At 40.5% G+C, this 18967-nt stretch overlaps 1 protein-coding gene across 1 annotated transcript in view; it reads left to right on the top strand.

Annotated features, from left to right (window-relative positions):
- Positions 1-18967, top strand: part of NSL1 (NSL1 component of MIS12 kinetochore complex) — a 149876-nt gene that overhangs the window by 63984 nt on the left and 66925 nt on the right. Inside the window, exon 3 of the mRNA XM_078649753.1 lies at positions 17877-18007. Within this exon, the coding sequence (XP_078505879.1) occupies positions 17877-18007 (131 nt within the window). The remainder of the gene's footprint in view (positions 1-17876; positions 18008-18967) is intronic.

The following is an 18967-nucleotide window of genomic DNA, read 5'->3' as shown; positions in this document are numbered from 1 at the left end:
TCTGACACTGTCCGAAACTGCCAGCAGCGTTGCCTCCGTGCTGTTATTAGCTCTGAACATCTCGGATGCTGTCACACTCTCTTCCCTGGAAAGATCCCTCTCCAAGTGTGTGTCTCACCTATCTGTGCATACCTATATGACAAAGTAAATGTTCCCAAACAACTGCTGCATCAGTGTGTTTTGTCTTTGTGCTAGGGTCTGACCAGAACAGAATAGCAAGGGGCATTGTTGTTTGACCTTGTCTGCGGTGTTCAGACTAAATCCCGGGAAAGAACAGAACACAAAAACAAAAGAATGTTCTGTGTGAAAGTACAGTGTGGCACAAACAAAATTAGTTTGTGTAGTAACGTGCGCAAAGCAGAGTTCAGTCAGCAGCGTGCTCATGCTAACATAAGGGAAACGACAATGGCCTACACGGGTACATATGACAAAACACCATGTCCGAGTGAGAGCTCACACGAGCTACCGGTAAGCTGGGAAAACTAGGGAGGGCTCGGGCTCAGGAGTGTGATTATAAATATAACAAACTGCCATAAACATTTGGGCACATTAGCAATAAATATATCAAATTATAAATGAGAGGAAAAGGGTAGCAAGAAGAGGACTGCTTGCTCCCATTTAAGACGTTTGATTGGATACTGTCTTTGTGATGTCATTTAGTAGTTCTTGTTCTCAGTTTTCTGGATTGTGTAGTTTTTCTGTTCAGTTCTTGGCTGCTATTTAATAAATAGCTAGAAAAGACTGCATAATATGTCTTGTAATAAAATTGCCTGTTTACCTCCTTATATTTAATAGAATAGAAGAATATAACACTTTCCGAACACTGTCGGTGACATCAGCAGTGATGTACCTCAAGTGGGCGCTCTATTCTGGCCTAATCTGGAGGGGGGGCTTACAGTTGAAAGTATCCTATCATTTGTCAACTCCCAACTACAAAAAAGTAGTAATTAGAGCTAAAATATCATTGTTTTATCTAAGGGTACTTACACACCTAACTCATTTAACATCTATTTTACTGTCTAGGAAATTAAGTTTCCTTCTTTCAAATGTATGTAGTAAAATAGTTCCATTGGAAGACCTCATACTCATTATGATGAACTAGTATTCATTTTCATTAAAATTGCTAGTTATTGGACTGGTGCCGCCTTTTAGTTATGTAATATTCTCGTCTCTGGTATGAAGCTGGCAGACCATCCTAATAAAGGTGTGGTGTTGGTAATGCTACACTTTCTATTAATGAGCATTGGTTATACCTCAGTAATTTATGCATCTCCTTATCTGAAAGTCCCCAGAAAAAGAATTACAATCTTGCATGGCGTTGTCGTCTACGGACTGTACAATGTGGGAAAGGTAGCTCTCTTTTCTGTGTTCAAATCCTTGGTGATTTGTAGCTGGAGGAAGGGTGTGTCGAGACAGTCTGGTCCAAAGGTTAGTGAGTTATGTTTGTGTATACCTGGGTAGAGAGACAAATTGAGCACTGGTATAACTTGCCCAACTCTCTATCATTTAAGTGAGGCACTGTGATCTATATGTCACTTTCTTAGTGGGCTTCATTCATGGCTCACAGAACTTCTGTGGCTTAGCTAACTCATCATCAACAAGCTTTATTCGGTTGAAACAAAGCAACCACAAAAGCACAGTACAATTTTTAAAATACTTCATATCAATACATGATAAAAGGAAATACCAAACCAAAGCATAGATGAGTTCATACATACAATAGATTCACCACAATATTACAAAATACATTATAACAAAATAGTTTAAAATTATGCAAAAGTGCAAAGTGCATTAGCAAGAAATTTCATTTGTTTATAATAAGGGGGATACAACCCTCGCTCAATCTAGATGTGAACAATCTACTCATAGCAACTTTCCCACACTTAATGCCGCCTCCCCTGCAGTTCTGCAGTTCTCCTGGTGTAGCACTAACTATGGTAATAGACAACCCCAGGCTTCTAGATTTTATTGTCAGACCATTCAAGGATCAATTTATCAGGTCACTACACCCAATCTGTATCGGTGAGTACAGAAAAACGATTCTGAGTGGGTAAATTGTAATTCGTGAGTGTATGGCCTTTATTGCCCCTACAGTGATTCTTTTCTGTCTTTAATCTTACTGGGGGCATGTATGCGATTCTGGGGTAAAAGTCTCTCAATTCCCTTATAACTATTGGGCCGTCACCCCTTTGAGGCTGCCAGCCTTGCAGATAAGGGACGACACGGGGATCCCTAAAATTTACGAGGATCAGATCACCTGCTGTATCTTTAGTTAGAGGACCCAACCATTTCACCCTTCTGACGTTCAAAATTTTCCCAACGATGTTTGGTGTGAGGGGCCTATTCTTTGTTAGCCAGAAAGATACCTTGTTTGCCAATTCCGCCTGTCCCTCGATCTTACCATTACTTAATTCGGGCACACCTGAAAGAATGCATACAAATGGAGCAGCCTCCGGTGGTAAATCAATTTGGTTGATTTTTCTTTGTCTATAGCCATAGTTGGAGAGAGTCCCCACTAAGGGCGTTGGATCTTTGATCGACCCTACTCTGTTATCAGCGCCCTGTGGTATTGCCATTTTTGGTGTAGTCTGCCGAGTATTGGATATTAGTGACTTTTTAGTTTTTTTTAGGGCAGATAACTGGGTTGGGGGGTACTGCTTTGTGTGAAAGATGTTGGGAGATCGGCAGTGGCTGGGGGTTCTACCTTGTTAGCTCCTACCAGACTTTCTAAAAGGATTGCGTTTGCCTTCATTGTCTCTTCTATAGATGTCCAGGTGTAATTAGTTTTACAAAGCGCATTAAGTTCTTCCAATAAGGATAGTGATTGGCAGTAGTTAGCCGTCACCAAAGGGGAATCACGGCTGGATTTTAGTTTGGCCAAAGTCCCCTTTCCAGGCCCCCCATGGGAGTTAGTATTATTTATGGGCCCTTTACCAACCATAATGCGGGTTGCTTTCATATATGAGAGAAATATGAAAGCAACAACAAACACCAGTGCTGGGCCAATGTATAATGTCAAAGGTCCTTTTCTGTTAGCCCAAATGTGAGTCAAGGCAGTCACTGTTATAAGTCGATAAGTTTTACCTCCTTTATCCAGTGGAAATCAGGCGAGATGCAAAAGGGGTTGCCCTGCCCTGCCTCTTGCGGCCTCTGAGGGCCACAGAGGGCCTGCCCTTGTCCCGGGCTTCTCCCGCGCGCGACTCGCGGTGCGAGTGGAGGACGCAAGCTATGAAGCGCCTCCGGGCGCGCTGGTGATCCCTCTGTTGTGCTGGGTAGTGTAGTTCCCCGATGGAAACTACCGCCGTTCCCCTCACGGCTTTGCCGGTCAGCTTGACCGTTCCCCTCACGGTGCGGTGTTCAGGAGTGCTGCAAGCCCCTGCCACGGGCAATGCAGGCAGGCAGGAAGGTTTCACTGGTTCCCCCCGAGCTCGCCGAAGACGCAAGCTATGAAGCGCCTCCGGGCGTGCTGGTGATCCCTCTGTTGTGCGCCGGTCCCGGGGCTGCTGGGTAGTGTAGTTCCCCGATGGGAACTACCGCCGTTCCCCTCACGGTTTTGCCGGTCAGCTTGACCGTTCCCCTCACTGTGCGGTGTTCAGGAGTGCTGCAAGCCCCTGCCACGGGCTATGCAGGCAGGCAGGAAGGTTTCTGTTGTGGTTACTGTCCCTTTAATAGAACTCTACCAGCCTTGCTTTCTTGACATCATTATGAGAATGTTATGTTTTCTCCTGAAGTGCCAGTTGCTATGATCTCCTGTTGATGGTTGTACAATTAAAGCTCCTTCTACAACTTATCCTGCTTCTGAGCTTTTATCACTGGCGACGAGGGTCAAGGCTTGATTGGGAACAAGCACCTACAACCATCAACTCCCCTACCTTTGGAATTTAATTTTGGACTTGGATTTATCAAATTTTCGTTTTTTTTGCTCATTGGACTACATTGGACACTTTGGACACAGGATAACTAATTGAAACTTGGTTTCTATCATCTGGATCATTATCATTATCCAACAGACTTACTTTACTACATTTCATCGTTTGGATTACAATCTTCGTTTGCTAAGACCATGAACACTGGATTGGCTGACTGACCAACTCATCATTTTGGACTGCAATTCCAACCACGTTTTACTCTACATTGAAAAGCTTTGCTGTGTTTGCTGAACTCGATTCCAACAGAGAACATACAACATTTCTAAAAACAGGTACTGTTACAGGTAATGCCTTGGTCTCGAAGCTTACCGTTACTGTTGGGTACTTTATTGTTACATGAGCTGTCTCAAGCATGTGGTTGTTCTTGTCACAGCTCGTGACAGTCTCGTGTTCTATGTTATCTTTCGAAGTGGGGAAGCTCGGGGGTTGAAATGACGGTTAAGTGTAGAGGCATTCTGAATGTGAACTTGACATGGAAAGGAGTGACAAATAAACCTCCGTCATTTTCCATCTGTTTCCTGTCATCATTACTATCTTCCTACACTGGCGACGGGCGGGATTGGATTTACCCGTGACTGGAATTAGCTGAAGATTTTAAAGGAAGATTGGAATAATTTGGAGCAGGGATTCGTCGGACGAAGCTGAAATCCGCCGAATAACGTCACTGCATAAATAATTGTACTTCCGACCTTACCGCTTCTGAAGTTTCCTTTTCGTTGTCAGCTGAACTTTGCTGATACAGGTACTGAAGCGTGTGGAAAGTTATTTAAGGATTGCCGGCAGGGAAGTCACGGTGACGCAGGGAGGTTCCGAGCTCACACATTGATGTGTTGTTTATGCTCGATCTCCTCACGAAACATCACGCACACCACATGTGACGCGCTGTTTCAACAAGGCCGAATTTCTCCAGGAAAAACGTGTGAGCAACGTAATGTCCGTTTTCTATTTATTTATAACCCAGTGAAGGAAATTTATCATTGACATGCCATTGGAACTACCTGAAAGAGCGTGTGAACAACATGATGTACATTTCCTACTTATTTAAAACCCAGTGAAGAAAAACTATCGTTTGACATGCCATTGGATAACATCAAGTGAACTCAGTGAAGTTTTCTTAATTTTATTGCCCATTCATTACTCTAGTTCAACGTTTTGAAGATTAATTTCAGTTCATTCAGTTGAACATTGACTTACACATTTCTACAACAAGTGAAACTGTTTATTTATTTAATCATTACCTATATTTTTTTTTATATATAAAAATTTTTTTTTTCTCTTCTCTTTCTTGACTATGTCTGGCATTGTTCCTCCCCCTGCTTTCCTTTCATCTCCAGGTGAACCACCTATGTCTTGGGAAATATGGGAACCGGTGTTTTTAGCGTACGTAGATGTACTAGAGGAGGGAGAGTGTGAGGCTGAGCGGAAATTAGCTTTATTGAAACACTGTTTGGGTGGTATTGCGTTAAAAGAATATAAAACTCTTCCACCTCTAGTTAATCCAGGAAATTTAAATGTTTATGAGTATCCTGCGTCGCAATTGAATTTGCGTTATGGTAAAAAGAAAAATATTGTTATGGAGAGGTTAATTTTCTATTCACGAAAACAATGTGCTGATGAACCTGTTGAAGATTTTGTTTCAGCTTTACGCTCATTAGCTGTTACATGTGATTTTGAACACATTTCGTATGAGCAAGTATTAAGGGACCAAATTTTAATGAGAACAAATAACAAAAAAGTACAAGAACGTCTTTGGACCACATCTGATTTGTCCTTAAACAATGCTATAGACATTGCCAAGTCTATTGAACATTCAGAAAAATTTGTGAGAGAAATAAGAGGCAATGATAAGAACGATAATTTTAATGTGTCTAAAGATTCTGATAAATTTAAAAAAAAATTATTCGCAAAAGAGTGATGCTCTCTTTAAAGGAGATGGCAAGTTCAGGAATCAAAGGCAAGAAAGGAAAAACTCGAAACCACTTTGTTTCAGATGTGGAAATGATGGCCACTTAGCAGACTGCAGAAATTGTCCAGCATTGGGAAAAATCTGTTCGAAATGTGGTAAAAAAGGAAATTTTACTAGGTTATGTAAATCTTTGCCAAGAAAAGTAAACTGCGTACATGATTGTTGTGATAATTATACCTTGGAGGATGATGACGAATTTCAAGTCAACACTGTTATTAATGTATGTGGGGAGGGTGAGTGTACCAAGTTTCCCTCATGTCTAGTAAAGGTTGACAGTGTTGATATTGAATTTTTTGTGGATTCATGTGCTTGGTTTACCATTATTTCATTGGAAGTTTTTCATAAAAAATTGCCTGACAAAACCTTGATTTCACCTGATGTATCACCTGGTGGCTACACAGGTCACAAAATTGATCTAATGGGTTATTTTGAAGCTGATTTGCAATTTTATGGCCGCCATACCCATGGGAAAATTTATGTATCAAGATCGGGTTTGTCCCTTCTGGGGTGGCCTCATCAATATTTATTGGATATGAAAATTGATCCCAGAGCCAATCCTCCTGTTTTTGCTGTAGAACCACACAATGTTTCTAGTATTTCTTTGTCAAATACCCAATTAGTAGATGATTTAAAGAAATCATTTCCTAATGTTTTTAGTGGTACTTTAGGACGGTATCAAGGTTTTGAGCATGTCATTAAACTACATGATAATGTTATTCCTGTTCGACATAGAGTGAGGAATGTGCCCTTATCTTTTAGAAGCAAATTGAAGGATATGCTTAAAGATTTGTGTCTAAAGAACATCATTGAACCAATTGAATCATCACCTTGGGTTTCGCCTATTGTGATTTCCATCAAATCTTCTGGTGAACTCAGGTTGTGTGTGGACCTTCGTAGTGTCAATGAGGCAATTTGGGTTGATTCTCATCCTCCACCTAATCTTCATGAAATGGTTTCCACTTTAGCGGGGGCACAAATTTTTTCTTGTATTGACTTAGCCAGCGCATACCATCAGGTAGTTTTAGCTGAGGAATCAAAAAACATGACCGCTTTCATTACGCCAGAGGGACTTTACAGATATTGCCGTATGCCATTTGGTTTAGCGAGTGCTGCCTCAGTGTTTCAAAGGCTTATGAGAGATACTTTGGGAGGGTTAAATGGTGCCGTGGCATTTCAAGATAACATATTTGTTTTTGGTAAGGACAATGAGGAACATGACAAAAATGTTCGGAGTGTGATTGCTGCCTTGTCAAAGAAAGGGCTTACTTTACGTCTCGATAAGTGCAAGTTTAGGCAAAAAGAGGTCGAGTATTTAGGGCATACTATTAGTGGAATTGGGATCAAGCCTAAACGTAATCCTGTCGAGAGCATTGTTAAAGCTCCTGTGCCTTCCTCCAGAGAACAGCTTGTGGCGTTTCTGGGTCTCATTGAATTTTATGCAAAATTCATACCAAATTTTGCTTCAAAAGTGGATCCGTTCAGATGTTTGTTGAAGAAGAATGCTAAGTTTGTTTGGACCGAGGAGATGACTGAGACTTTTGGGAAATTAAAAAAATTTATTGTGAATGCACCTTGTCTCAAGCCTTTTGTGGGTGGTGCCAAATGCATAGTCATGGTGGACGCTAGCAGTTCTGGTTTGGGTGGTGTGCTTTTGCAGAGGGATAATGAGAAGGAATGGATTGTTGCTTACGCATCAAGAGCCTTGAGGGACGCAGAAAAAAACTATTCTGTCATAGAGAGGGAATTATTGGCGTGTGTGTGGGGAGCTGAGCATTTAAGGCCGTTTCTGTGGGGCACAAGGTTTGTCATAAAAACTGATCACAAGCCTTTAATTTTTCTCATGTCTCCTGGCGGTGGCAGGACAATGTCAGCGCGCCTTGCAAGACTAGCATCTAGACTACAATCCTTTCAATATCAAATTGAATATGTTCAGGGTAAAGCAAATGTACACGCAGATTGCATGTCCAGACTAATTTCTTCTTGTGAGTTTCCTTGTGAAGTCTTAGAAGATGATTGTGAAGTAGCTTTTACTTTTGATGATGTTAATTTAGGGGATAAAGATCAATCATTTTTGCAAGAAGAAAGTTGGGTAATGGAAATGAGTAAAGATGAGGAGTTGTGTAGTGTCAAAAAGTATCTAGTACAAGGTTGGCCTGAACCAAGGAAGTTGTCTGGTAATATGATGGGTTTTCATAAAGTTCAAGAGGAGCTTGCAGAGGAGAATGGTTTGATTTTAAGGGGAGACAAAGTTGTTCCACCTTTTTCTCTTAGAGATATTATTCTCAAAATTGCTCATGAGGGGCATTTGGGGATATCTTTTACCAGAAGACGAGTCAAAGAAACATTTTGGTGGCCAGGCATTGATTCTTGCGTGGATCATTTTGTACGTTCTTGTGTTTATTGTTCACACAGTGACAAAACAGCTGTGGCTTTGCGTCCCGAACCACAACCTGTTGATTATCCCAGTGGTCCTTGGCGTAAGTTGGGTTTAGACATCATTGGTCCTTTTGGTTGTTTATCTAAGCAAGAGACTTTTGGAATTGTCCTAATTGATTACTATTCTAAATGGCCGGAAGTTAAAATGGTTAAGGAGGTTACTTCTCAGAGGGTGATTGAGTTCTTGGATGAAGTTTTTTGCCGAGAGGGGATTCCCCAGGAAGTTGTGACTGATAATGGTCCTCAATTTGTTAGCAAGGAAATGGAAAGTTTTATGATTAAGTGTGGTATTGTTCATAGGAGAATTGCAGTTTTTCATCCTGAAGCCAATGGCCAGGTTGAACGCTTCAACCGTGTGATCAAAGAAGCCATTCAACTCTCTGTCAAAGGTGGGTTGAATTGGAGGATTGCGTTGCAATCCATGCTTTTGGCATATAGGACTTCTCCTAATTCTGTAACTTTGGTTAGCCCTTTTGAGCTGTTAAGAGGACGTAAACCTAGTACCAAATTAGCGCCTTGGTGGTTGAAAAAGAATATGAGTGGTTCCGATGAGTTTTTGAAAGTTGATTTTGAAGCTGTTCGCCGCAGAGTTGAGTTATATAAAGAGAAAATGAGACTGTCCATAGAAAGGAGGGTTGGCTCTGCTTCCAAGGGTTTGATAAAGGTGGGCGACTACGTCAGAATAAAAAAAAAAGGAGGGTGTTAGTAAAGGTTTTCCTGTGTGGTCAAATCCTAAAAAAGTGATTGAAGTTTTCAAGAATGCCGTTAGGGTTGATGGTGGCTCAGTCTGGAATTTCAATAGGGTGTCGGTTTTTTCTGGGCCAACTTCATTTCAAAATGATTGTGACAGTAATGTGTTTTTGGATGTTGGGGAACACACTGAACATACCAATAAAACTGGAGTTGACAGCAATTCTGGTAATTCTAGAAGTATTCGTTCACATCGTCTCCCTTCTAAGTTTAGGGATTTTGTTATGAACTAGTTCTACGATACTTACATGCGTATGTGTTTTTTTTAAATTGTTTTTTTTTGGTTTGTTTTTTAGGGGGGAAGGTGTGTTGGGTACTTTATTGTTACATGAGCTGTCACAAGCATGTGGTTGTTCTTGTCACAGCTCGTGACAGTCTCGTGTTCTATGTTATCTTTCGAAGTGGGGAAGCTCGGGGTTGGAATGACGGTTAAGTGTAGAGGCATTCTGAATGTGAACTTGACATGGAAAGGAGTGACAAATAAACCTCCGTCATTTTCCATCTGTTTCCTGTCATCATTACTATCTTCCTACAGTTACCCCTGTTGTTGTTTGAATTACATCGCGTGTGCCATCGCGTGTCTCAACTTCACGCGTCATTGCACGAGTGCCGTCAGCATTCTCGTTCCCTTCCTCGCTCTGGCAACCTGAAGTGAGCGTGTGCATTTACACGAGTGCCGCCTGAGATGAGCGTGTACCTTTGCGCGAGTACCGCCTGTCTTCTCTTCGCTCCAGCAGCTGACGTCTAACGTCCTACGTGTGACATCACCACGCAGCGGCCATTTTGGATTTCCCTGGTAACCACGCCGATGCGCACGGCAGCGCATAATATTTACCTTCACAACGGATTTAACTACGCCGATGCGCACGGCAGCGCATTTTAACCATTATTACTCAGATTACCACGCTGATGCGCACAGCAGCGCGATACATCAAAACAATATTTCGTTTTGCCTCTTCTCATCGTTGATGTGCACAACAGCACATTCTCTTCCTAATTAGATCTTTTCAGCAATTTTTAAATTGGACTACTTATCATTGTGCACATAGGTATTGTATTCACCTTTCATAATTTAGATATTTTTATCGTAGCTCATTATTCTTTTCTCTTTTAAACCATTATAGTTTTCACTGTTATTGTACAAAGACATTCTGTATTTTTGGTTTAATAATTTTTATATAATGGCTACTACATCGAGCATGTCAAAGCCACCTCCTTTTCTTTCAGAGGAAGGTGAACCCATTCTTCCTTGGAAGAGATGGAGGAATTTGTTTGATTCGTATTTAGTTGCTATTGGGGGTGAGAAATTTTCTGCAGTGAGAAAACAAGCTATTTTGTTACACAATTTGGGTGTGGAAGGCAGACATACGTATGATAGTATGGACACTATACCTGTAGGTGGGGCTGATGGTGAACCTGCAGATATTTTTGAAATGTCTATGACTGTTAGAACAGTATTTTGGTCCAAGGATAAATGTTGTTTTAGAGCGACATAGATTTTTTACACGTGTTCAAGTCTCTCGTGAACGAGTTGGAACATATGTCGCTGCTCTGAAAACTCTCTCACGCACATGTGATTTTGGTGATCTTTCTGAATCTCTTGTTAGAGATCAACTTGTTCGAAGCACGAACAGTTCTAGGGTGCAAGAAAAATTATTGTCGAAAAATCCTTCATTGAAAGAGGCATTAGCTATTGTAGAGGGTATGGAGAACACCTCTACATGGGTCAAAGAGATAAGAAAGAATAAAGAAGATGAGAGTCAAACTGTTAACGATAATAAAAAGAAAACTGCTAATTCTGTACATATGCTAGAAGAAGATGAATTCACTGAGTGTCATGAGGAAGTGGCTAAAATTAGTGTTGGACCTAAGGGTAAACCTTCTCAAAAGAATCCACCTTTCCAAAAAAACTCTTTTGAAGCTCGTTCTTCTTCCTCCAGAGAATCCACCATTTCCAAAGAACATGATTCTCGTCAACAACGTTCTTTCAACAATCAAAAAATGCGTTGTTTTAGATGTGGAAGTTTCTTTCATTCGTCCAATTTCCCTCAATGTTTTGCTAAAGACAGCATTTGTAATAATTGTGGTATCAAAGGACATTACGCTCGTGTGTGTAGGTCTGGTAAAAAGAGAGAAACAAATGAACCTATTTCTGATATTATACGTACAGTTGTTGTTTCCAGTGTCAGCGAAGGTATTGTTGACATAGAACACATTTTCATGCCATTTTGTGACATTAGGATTGACAAGTTTGTATTCAAACTTATGGCTGACTCTGGATCTCCTTTTACCTTAATTGGGAACAGAATTTGGGATGAAGTGGTTGGTTTAGAGAATGTTAAACTCCTACCTTCTGATATCTCACCTTTGAGCTATAACAAATCAAAGATAGAGATACTAGGTTATACTGTTGCTAACATTTCATTCAGAGGCAAATGTATTTGTGGCAAAGTTTATGTTGCTGTCAGGGGTGACAATCTTCTTGGATGGCGACATCAACATGACTTAGGGATTATCCTTAATCCAGGAGCTGAAGACCCAAAAGACCAAGTTATGTTAAAAGAAGATTTTCTTGCGGCGTCCTTTCCTGTTTCTACTCCTTCTCAGATAGATTTTGTGTCAGGATCTGAGCAGTATTTTACTGATTATCCAAAAGTTTTTGCAGACACCTTAGGCTGTCTAAAAGGTTTTGAACACAGGATTATCCTCAAGAAATCTGCCAAACCATGTGTACACAAAGTGAGAAAAGTACCTAACATGATGCTTGAACCACTCAAGTGTGAAATTGAAAAATTGCTGAAATTAGGGGTGATCGAAGAAATCGAATCTTCTGAATGGTTGAGTCCAGTAGTTCTAGCGCCCAAGGATGGTGGGAAGTCAATTAGGATGTGTGTGGACTTGCGCGGACTGAATGAATGGATCTGGGTAGATCGACAGCCATTGCCCAACATAGCTGAGAGCATTAGTACCTTGAAGGGTGCAAAAGTGTTTAGTGTACTTGATCTCTCTTCAGCTTATCACCAAGTTGTTTTACATAAAGATTGCAGACATTTAACATCTTTTGTCACGCCATTGGGTGCTTATCAGTTTTTATGAATGCCATTTGGCTTAGCTTCGGCTGCTGCGTGTTTTCAAAGAGTAATGAAGATGGTCTTGGGTTGTCTTTCAAATGTCATGTTCTTTCAGGACGTTATTTTGATATATGGAGTGGATGAGGATGAACATGACAAGGTATTAAGATCTGTTTTAAATAAGTTAGATGAGAGTGGTCTTACTGTAAAGAAAGAAAAGTGTCGAATTGGTTTAAATTCAATTACATATTTGGGACACGTTATTTCTGGGAATGGAATTCAGCCAAAACTAGAGTTAGCTGAGAGCATTGTAGGTGCACCGACTCCTGTAGATAAAGATCAAGTTAAGTCATTTTTAGGCATGGCAGAATTTTATTCCAAGTTTGTCAAAGGTTTCGCCAGTCTTGTCGAACCCATTAGATCTCTCTTAAAGAAAGGTGTACATTTTTCTTGGTCTGCTGACTGTGAAAGGGCTTTTGAGTTGGTAAAAAGGGAGATCGGTAAAATGCCTACTCTGGGTCATTTTGACTCGAAGCTCAAAACCATTCTCACAACTGACGCCAGCCTAAAGGGTTTAGGTGCTGTACTTTCTCAGGTTGTGAATGGTGAAGAGGTTGTTGTTGCCTTCGCATCTAGAGCCTTAAGAGAAGCTTAAATTAATTATTCTTGTATAGAAAGAGAAGCGTTGGCAGTATTTTGGTCTGTGCTTCACTTTAAATTTTATTTGTGGGGGATTCCCTTTATTGTAAAATCTGATCAACGTCCCCTGGTACAAATTTTTTCATGTCATCAACGTGATCATATGACGCCTAGGTTGAAAAGATGGAGTGAAGGACTGCAAGAGTTCAACTTTAGAGTACACTACATCCCTGGGTCGAACAATAAACCTGCTGATTGTCTTTCTCGCCTTCCTATAGTAAGAGATTGTATCACAGAAAGTGTTTGTGTAAATTGGGTTTTGGAGTCTAGCATTTCCAAGGAGGAATGGTCACGGAGTGTTACTGATGACGTTAGTTTTCAGTTACTTAAAGGTGTAATTAGAAATGGTTGGCCTAGCTATGATGCTCTTGAAATTGTCTTGAAGCCTTTCTGGACAGTAAGAGATGATTTAACATTTATTCAGGATAATTTGATGAGAGGTGATAGGGTCGTACCTCCAGGTAATTTGAGGGAGAGAGTCATTAACCTAGCTCATGAAGGGCATTTAGGTAGGAACCTTACGAAGGCTCGTATTAGAGAAAGGTACTGGTGGCCTGGTATGGATAGTATGGTGGAGTCTATGGTCAAGGATTGTCACTTGTGTGCCGTCAATGACAAATCACGTACCACTAGTCAATCTCCTTTGTCACCAGTTAAAGTTCCTGTAGCCGTGTGGACTAAATTGGGTCTAGACATTGCAGGTCCGTTTGAGCTTATGCCTGCGCATGAAAGATTTGTTGTTTTGCTAGTTGATTTTACATCTAAATGGGTTGTTTCCAAATGTATGAGTGTTGTTAATTCTAGAACTGTAATTGAGTTCTTGAAAGAGGTATTTGTGTCAGAGGGTATTCCTAAATTCCTGCTCACTGATAATGGAGTGCAATTCACCTCCAAAGAGATGGATGATTTCCTAAAAAACCTTGGTGTTATTCATCAGAAAACAGCTCTTTACTCTCCACAAGCTAATGGTCTCACAGAGAGGATGAATAGAGTTGTGAAGAGTTGTGCACAAAGAGCTTTGGAGTCCAAAGTTTCTTTTAGCAGTGTCTTGAGGGAGACGTGGTGTGCACATCGCACAACTCCCAATGCTGTCATGCAGAGATCTCCTTTCGAAGCCTTGAGGGGTAGGTTAGCTTATTCTAAACTCAATCCAACCTGGCTTCCTGAGAAGGGTCGTGATGACAGTGTTGAAAGAGAGGTGAGAAGGAGGGAGGCGTTGACAAATTATCAGCAGAAATATAAACAACGCTATGACGCTAAAATGCATGTCAAACTTAGAAAATGGAATATAGGTGATTGTGTTCTAGTGAAAAAATCCAAGTGTGGTCTTAAAGGTACTTCAAACTTTACTGGTCCTTTCACCATTGTTTCTATCAAGAAAAATGTTGTCACTTTAGACAATGGTTGCACTTGGAATATGTCTAAATTGGCCAAGTACGATACTGTTAAGTTCTATTCCACCAACAATTCCAATTCCTCCTACAATCCTAGTGCTACTCCTTCTCCCTGTTATCAAAGAACTGTTTCTGGGAGGACTTCACATCTTCCTCGGAAATTCGATGATTATGTAATGTCTTAAGTTTTACTTTTTTCCTGTTTCCTGATCTTATGAAATGTTTTACAATTTCTTTTCTTTTTATTTATTGATTAGGAGATGTGTTGTGGTTACTGTCCCTTTAATAGAACTCTACCAGCCTTGCTTTCTTGACATCATTATGAGAATGTTATGTTTTCTCCTGAAGTGCCAGTTGCTATGATCTCCTGTTGATGGTTGTACAATTAAAGCTCCTTCTACAACTTATCCTGCTTCTGAGCTTTTATCAGTTTCTCTGGGCAGGAACTTAATTTTAGTCATCAGAATTTGACCAGGATCAAGACCTGAGGCGGCCAGCAAATTCAGTCCCGATGTTACTGGGCAAGTTGATGGAGTTCGAGGAGGCCTCCAGTTCTCTGTGTGACCAGCGGGCACGAGCTGGTGTTTTCAGAGAGTCCCAGCATTCACTTGAGCCGCAGGAAGTACAGTCTCAGCAAAGTTACGAGTCCAGTCCATGTTTTGTCACGCTTTTGCCACGCTTTTGCCACACTTTGCCGGTCAGCGAGGAGCAGAGCGAGGAGCCGAGTGAGGAGCTGAGCGGAGGGAGAGCAGGCTGTGCATCGGCCGTGTGTGTAGAGCGCTCCAAAAACACCACCGCAGCTACTGGAGGGGCCGCCGGGATGAAATCACCCGGTCCTCCCTCACCTGAGGCTTCTGGACTCTCTTAGCTAACTCAACTAATAACCAACTGTCAACACCGCTTTGATTTCCTCCAATTAATATGTAAATATATTAGCAATACAATTTTACTACCTCTAGGGAGACTCCTTTGTCCAAATCTAGTACTACAGGCCTATCCCATTGCTAGCACAACCTGTTCATTATGGGACACAGAGCTTTGCTGACGCTCCCCCGTGTTGATTTGATGCTGTCTTCAGGATATGAGGCTTGAGTGAAGTTTTCTGTTTTGTATTAAATTTAATTCACCTTGAATTTGATGCATGCTTTGTTACAAACAACCATGGTCAGACGGCATGATGAGGTAGATCTAAAATACTTTATTCTGAGTTTGAAATGTGCAGCAGCATGGATGATGACCCAGCTGGTGTAGTTTTAAATGTTGATGATTTAGAAACTGGGCTATTTACCTATGAAAACGTGGCTTACACATCCAGAATTTGGCTTTGCATTGATAAAAGGGTTTAATTGAAGGTTTCGTGTTTGCAAATCTCCTCAGAGGGAGCTGGAATCAGGTGAAAAGTATTACTTACATGGCTGGAAAGCCCTGTGAGTTTGTGTGTATACCTACAAACCTTGGAAATATTCTACGCATAAGCTAGTGGTAAAAACCTCTTCCAGGATCGAAACTAATACTACAACATTTAGCTCCTGCAAAAATAAAATTCATAAGATTTTATATAAGAATATGGTTTTCAAGTTCTAAATCAGCACTAAAGCAAAGTCGGAGAACTGGTGATATACCTATGTGACTTTATTTAAGGATGGGACTCCAATTTTTCTTTTTTTATATACTACCCATAAGCTGCTATTAACTGTTTATACACTGATTCTTCACTACTATTTTATTTTGAACACTGGGCTGCATTAAACATGTTATATTGCACCTTAGCGAAATGGTATTTAAAGTTACTCTTGAAATTTGCATGATAGTTTAGCGAAAATTTTTAACTTAAAAAAAATCAAATTGCAAATAATATTTGGCTACATTGATTTAAAAAACACTTGCATTCCTTTTGTTCTTCTGCATGCACTTGTATATAAACTAGGAATATTCTAGAAGCATTATCAAGTCACATTGTTAAGCTTTGCAAATGTGTATGCGTTTTTATATTGCAACCACTTTCAGTAATGCAACCTGAGCGTACAAGTCTTTTTCATAGAGTGCCGGCCTTAATAGTAAATTCTTTGCATTTATGAACCATATATGCAATTTTGAACACCTCATTCATATGGATGTTATATTGTTGCATCATTAGCAAACAAATTCTATTTATACCTATAATGTACACTGTGGATTGGCAGCCGAAGGGTTTGTGCAGCAGGAAATTCGGCTGTCTTGTCCAGTGGACAGGGAGCGAATAAAAATCAAAACCTTTGATCCTTGTGCCCAAACAGTCATTTACCTGTGTTAGTGATATGAATTCCACACCCCTACCCTATTGACCTGCGGTGGGACAAGGTTTGGTAGGATAGTTTTGAAATCTGCAGTAGGGAGGTGGTTGAATATTGATTGGAATTGCAAAGAGGATGTTTTATGTAGGAGGAGGCTTTTGAAGTGATTGCTATAGGTTAGTGCAGAAAGAGTTATGCCTAAAGTGTAGACACACATATCTTGGTTTGGATATTGTTTGCCTCCTTCTCAGAGGGGTGCGTTGGGTTAGCTAGATCTCAAATGCGAGCTATGATTCTAGGGGAAACTAAGTCCATTCTGTTGGGTTCTGCACAAGGATAGCAGGAACCATCCTGAATTTGATTTTCAGGGAGGAGATCTCTTAGGCTTTTGGTGCTGTTACTCGAGGTGATCATCATGTATTGGTGGATATTGTCTACCGAATGATGAATTGTGGCTGCTACTAGTTCATATAGATACATGGATGTCATTCATCGTATTGATCGTAGGAAGTTCACTAGAAAGCTGCTCAGACCGCTCTCTACATTTGAAATGTTCCCGGAAGCAGCTTTGCTCTTTGATTTGTCAGCTGTTTGAAACCTAACTTTTTCCAGACACATTGAAGTATTAGGCATGTTTCAGATACTTGACCGTGAAGGTACGTGGCAGGGTAGTAACTTTAAAATTAAAGTTGCAATTACTGTTTTGAGTGACTGTCCTCACAGTGCCCTTCCTGATGGGAGTTTGCCACCCGTCTTTTTATTTCCTACTTTGTAACAAACCTTGTAACCTTGTCTCAAAATGGAAGAAGAACCTTTATCTTTGACCCCTAACGGCTCGCTCCCCACAGCTTTAAATCATTATTTATATATAATCACACTGGTTAGCTATTCTAAGGGGGTTGCTGGGAGACCGAAGGGTTGTTTGTTTCCTTCATCCTTGAGACTTTCCCAGAGGGTTCTGACATAGACATAAGAATGGGGCTGCACCACACATTTTAAATACAATTAGCACAAATGTTAGCACAAATGTTCAATCAGTATTGTAGCGCATAAAACTATAAATTAGCTTTTATCAAATTGTTTCCAATCTTTTCAGATAAGCAAACAGGAGTCATCAGAGGCAAAGCAATTTGTCCAGGATTACACACCATGAACAAATGGGTGCGAAAATTAATTCAGATCATCTGAGACTGTGTTTGCAAACTCAATCTCTAGACCAAATATCTATAGCAACTTATCTAATTAGTTTATTTTTCTTTCTGACCAAAGTAAAAGAATACTAACAGTTTGTCCTTAAAACTAGTATGGCTTCTCTTTCTGTAAGATTGAATTCTTGTTTTTTTTTCCTGAGAGTTTAGGCCTCGACATAAAAATTCTAGAAGATCAGTTTGATGAAGTCATAGTGGATACAGCTACAAAACGGAAGTACCATCCTAGGAAGATCATTTCGCATGTCTCCAAAACCTTGAAAGCGGAGCGGGAAATAGTGGTATGGCACAATTTGGTCGTTTGGAATGCTGGGGCTGATTTGACAATTGTGCAATGTAATGTTTTGTACATTTACAGATGTGAAACAGTCAATATATTTGTTGAGAATTTAACTGATTTCTAGGTTGTATACCTGCATAGTTGGAAAACATGTTCTTCTTTACTGTTGCATGTCCATTTCATCTTCTAAGAAAGGTATTCTAGTGTGCAAATCAGCAAAATTGATTTTCACAGCCTCAAGTCTGTGTCTTCACAAATCTAACAGTACATCCCACAGGAGCAGCCTTCAGACCCCTTTCAACAAGGACCCAAAACAAATAACATGAATCAAATTTCACAAGAGGTGCTGGGTAGAAGAGGTTTATACATTGGGCCAGTGATTAAAAGCATATGTAACCCAAAATGTGATCAAAGGGAAATCAGCAATAGACTGTGTAAAGCATAGAATTGCAAAACAGTGTTCAATTGTTTAAGTCCATACAGTAAAAATTCTGCACTGTGCATTTATCACTTATAAATGACTCAATAGACTATAGAACACACAACATATGTGAAGACAAAACTTCCAATCCGAGATCTAGGCAGACACGTCGGTGTTAGGAATGGAGACCATGCAATATCGCCAGAATAGAGATGAGTGTTAAGTTTATGACAGATTGTCAGAGGGCTGAACCACAGTCCTAAGAGACAAATGGTGGGCATGTATAATGACATGGGTGCTTACAAACATTTTCTTTGGGGCCATAATGTACAGTTTGGAGTGTGTCGGAGGATTATATCAATGCTGTGGCATCACCAAGGAGTCTGGGCAGGGTGGGGGTTATCAAGACAGAAAATAAAAATACATATTTCAAAATATTACTAGTCAGGAGGAGCCAAGATGGCGATCGGGATGGCTGCGTAACCGCTCGGCTCCGTGAGCCTCCTCACCCCGCGCATACATCCTGGCACTTATCCTGAG

The sequence above is a fragment of the Lissotriton helveticus genome, chromosome 6, assembly GCF_964261635.1.
Source record: "Lissotriton helveticus chromosome 6, aLisHel1.1, whole genome shotgun sequence".
Taxonomy (NCBI): Eukaryota; Metazoa; Chordata; class Amphibia; order Caudata; family Salamandridae; genus Lissotriton; species Lissotriton helveticus.
The sequence above is the reverse complement of the archived record's forward strand: the minus strand, read 5'-3'. Positions and strand labels throughout refer to the sequence as shown.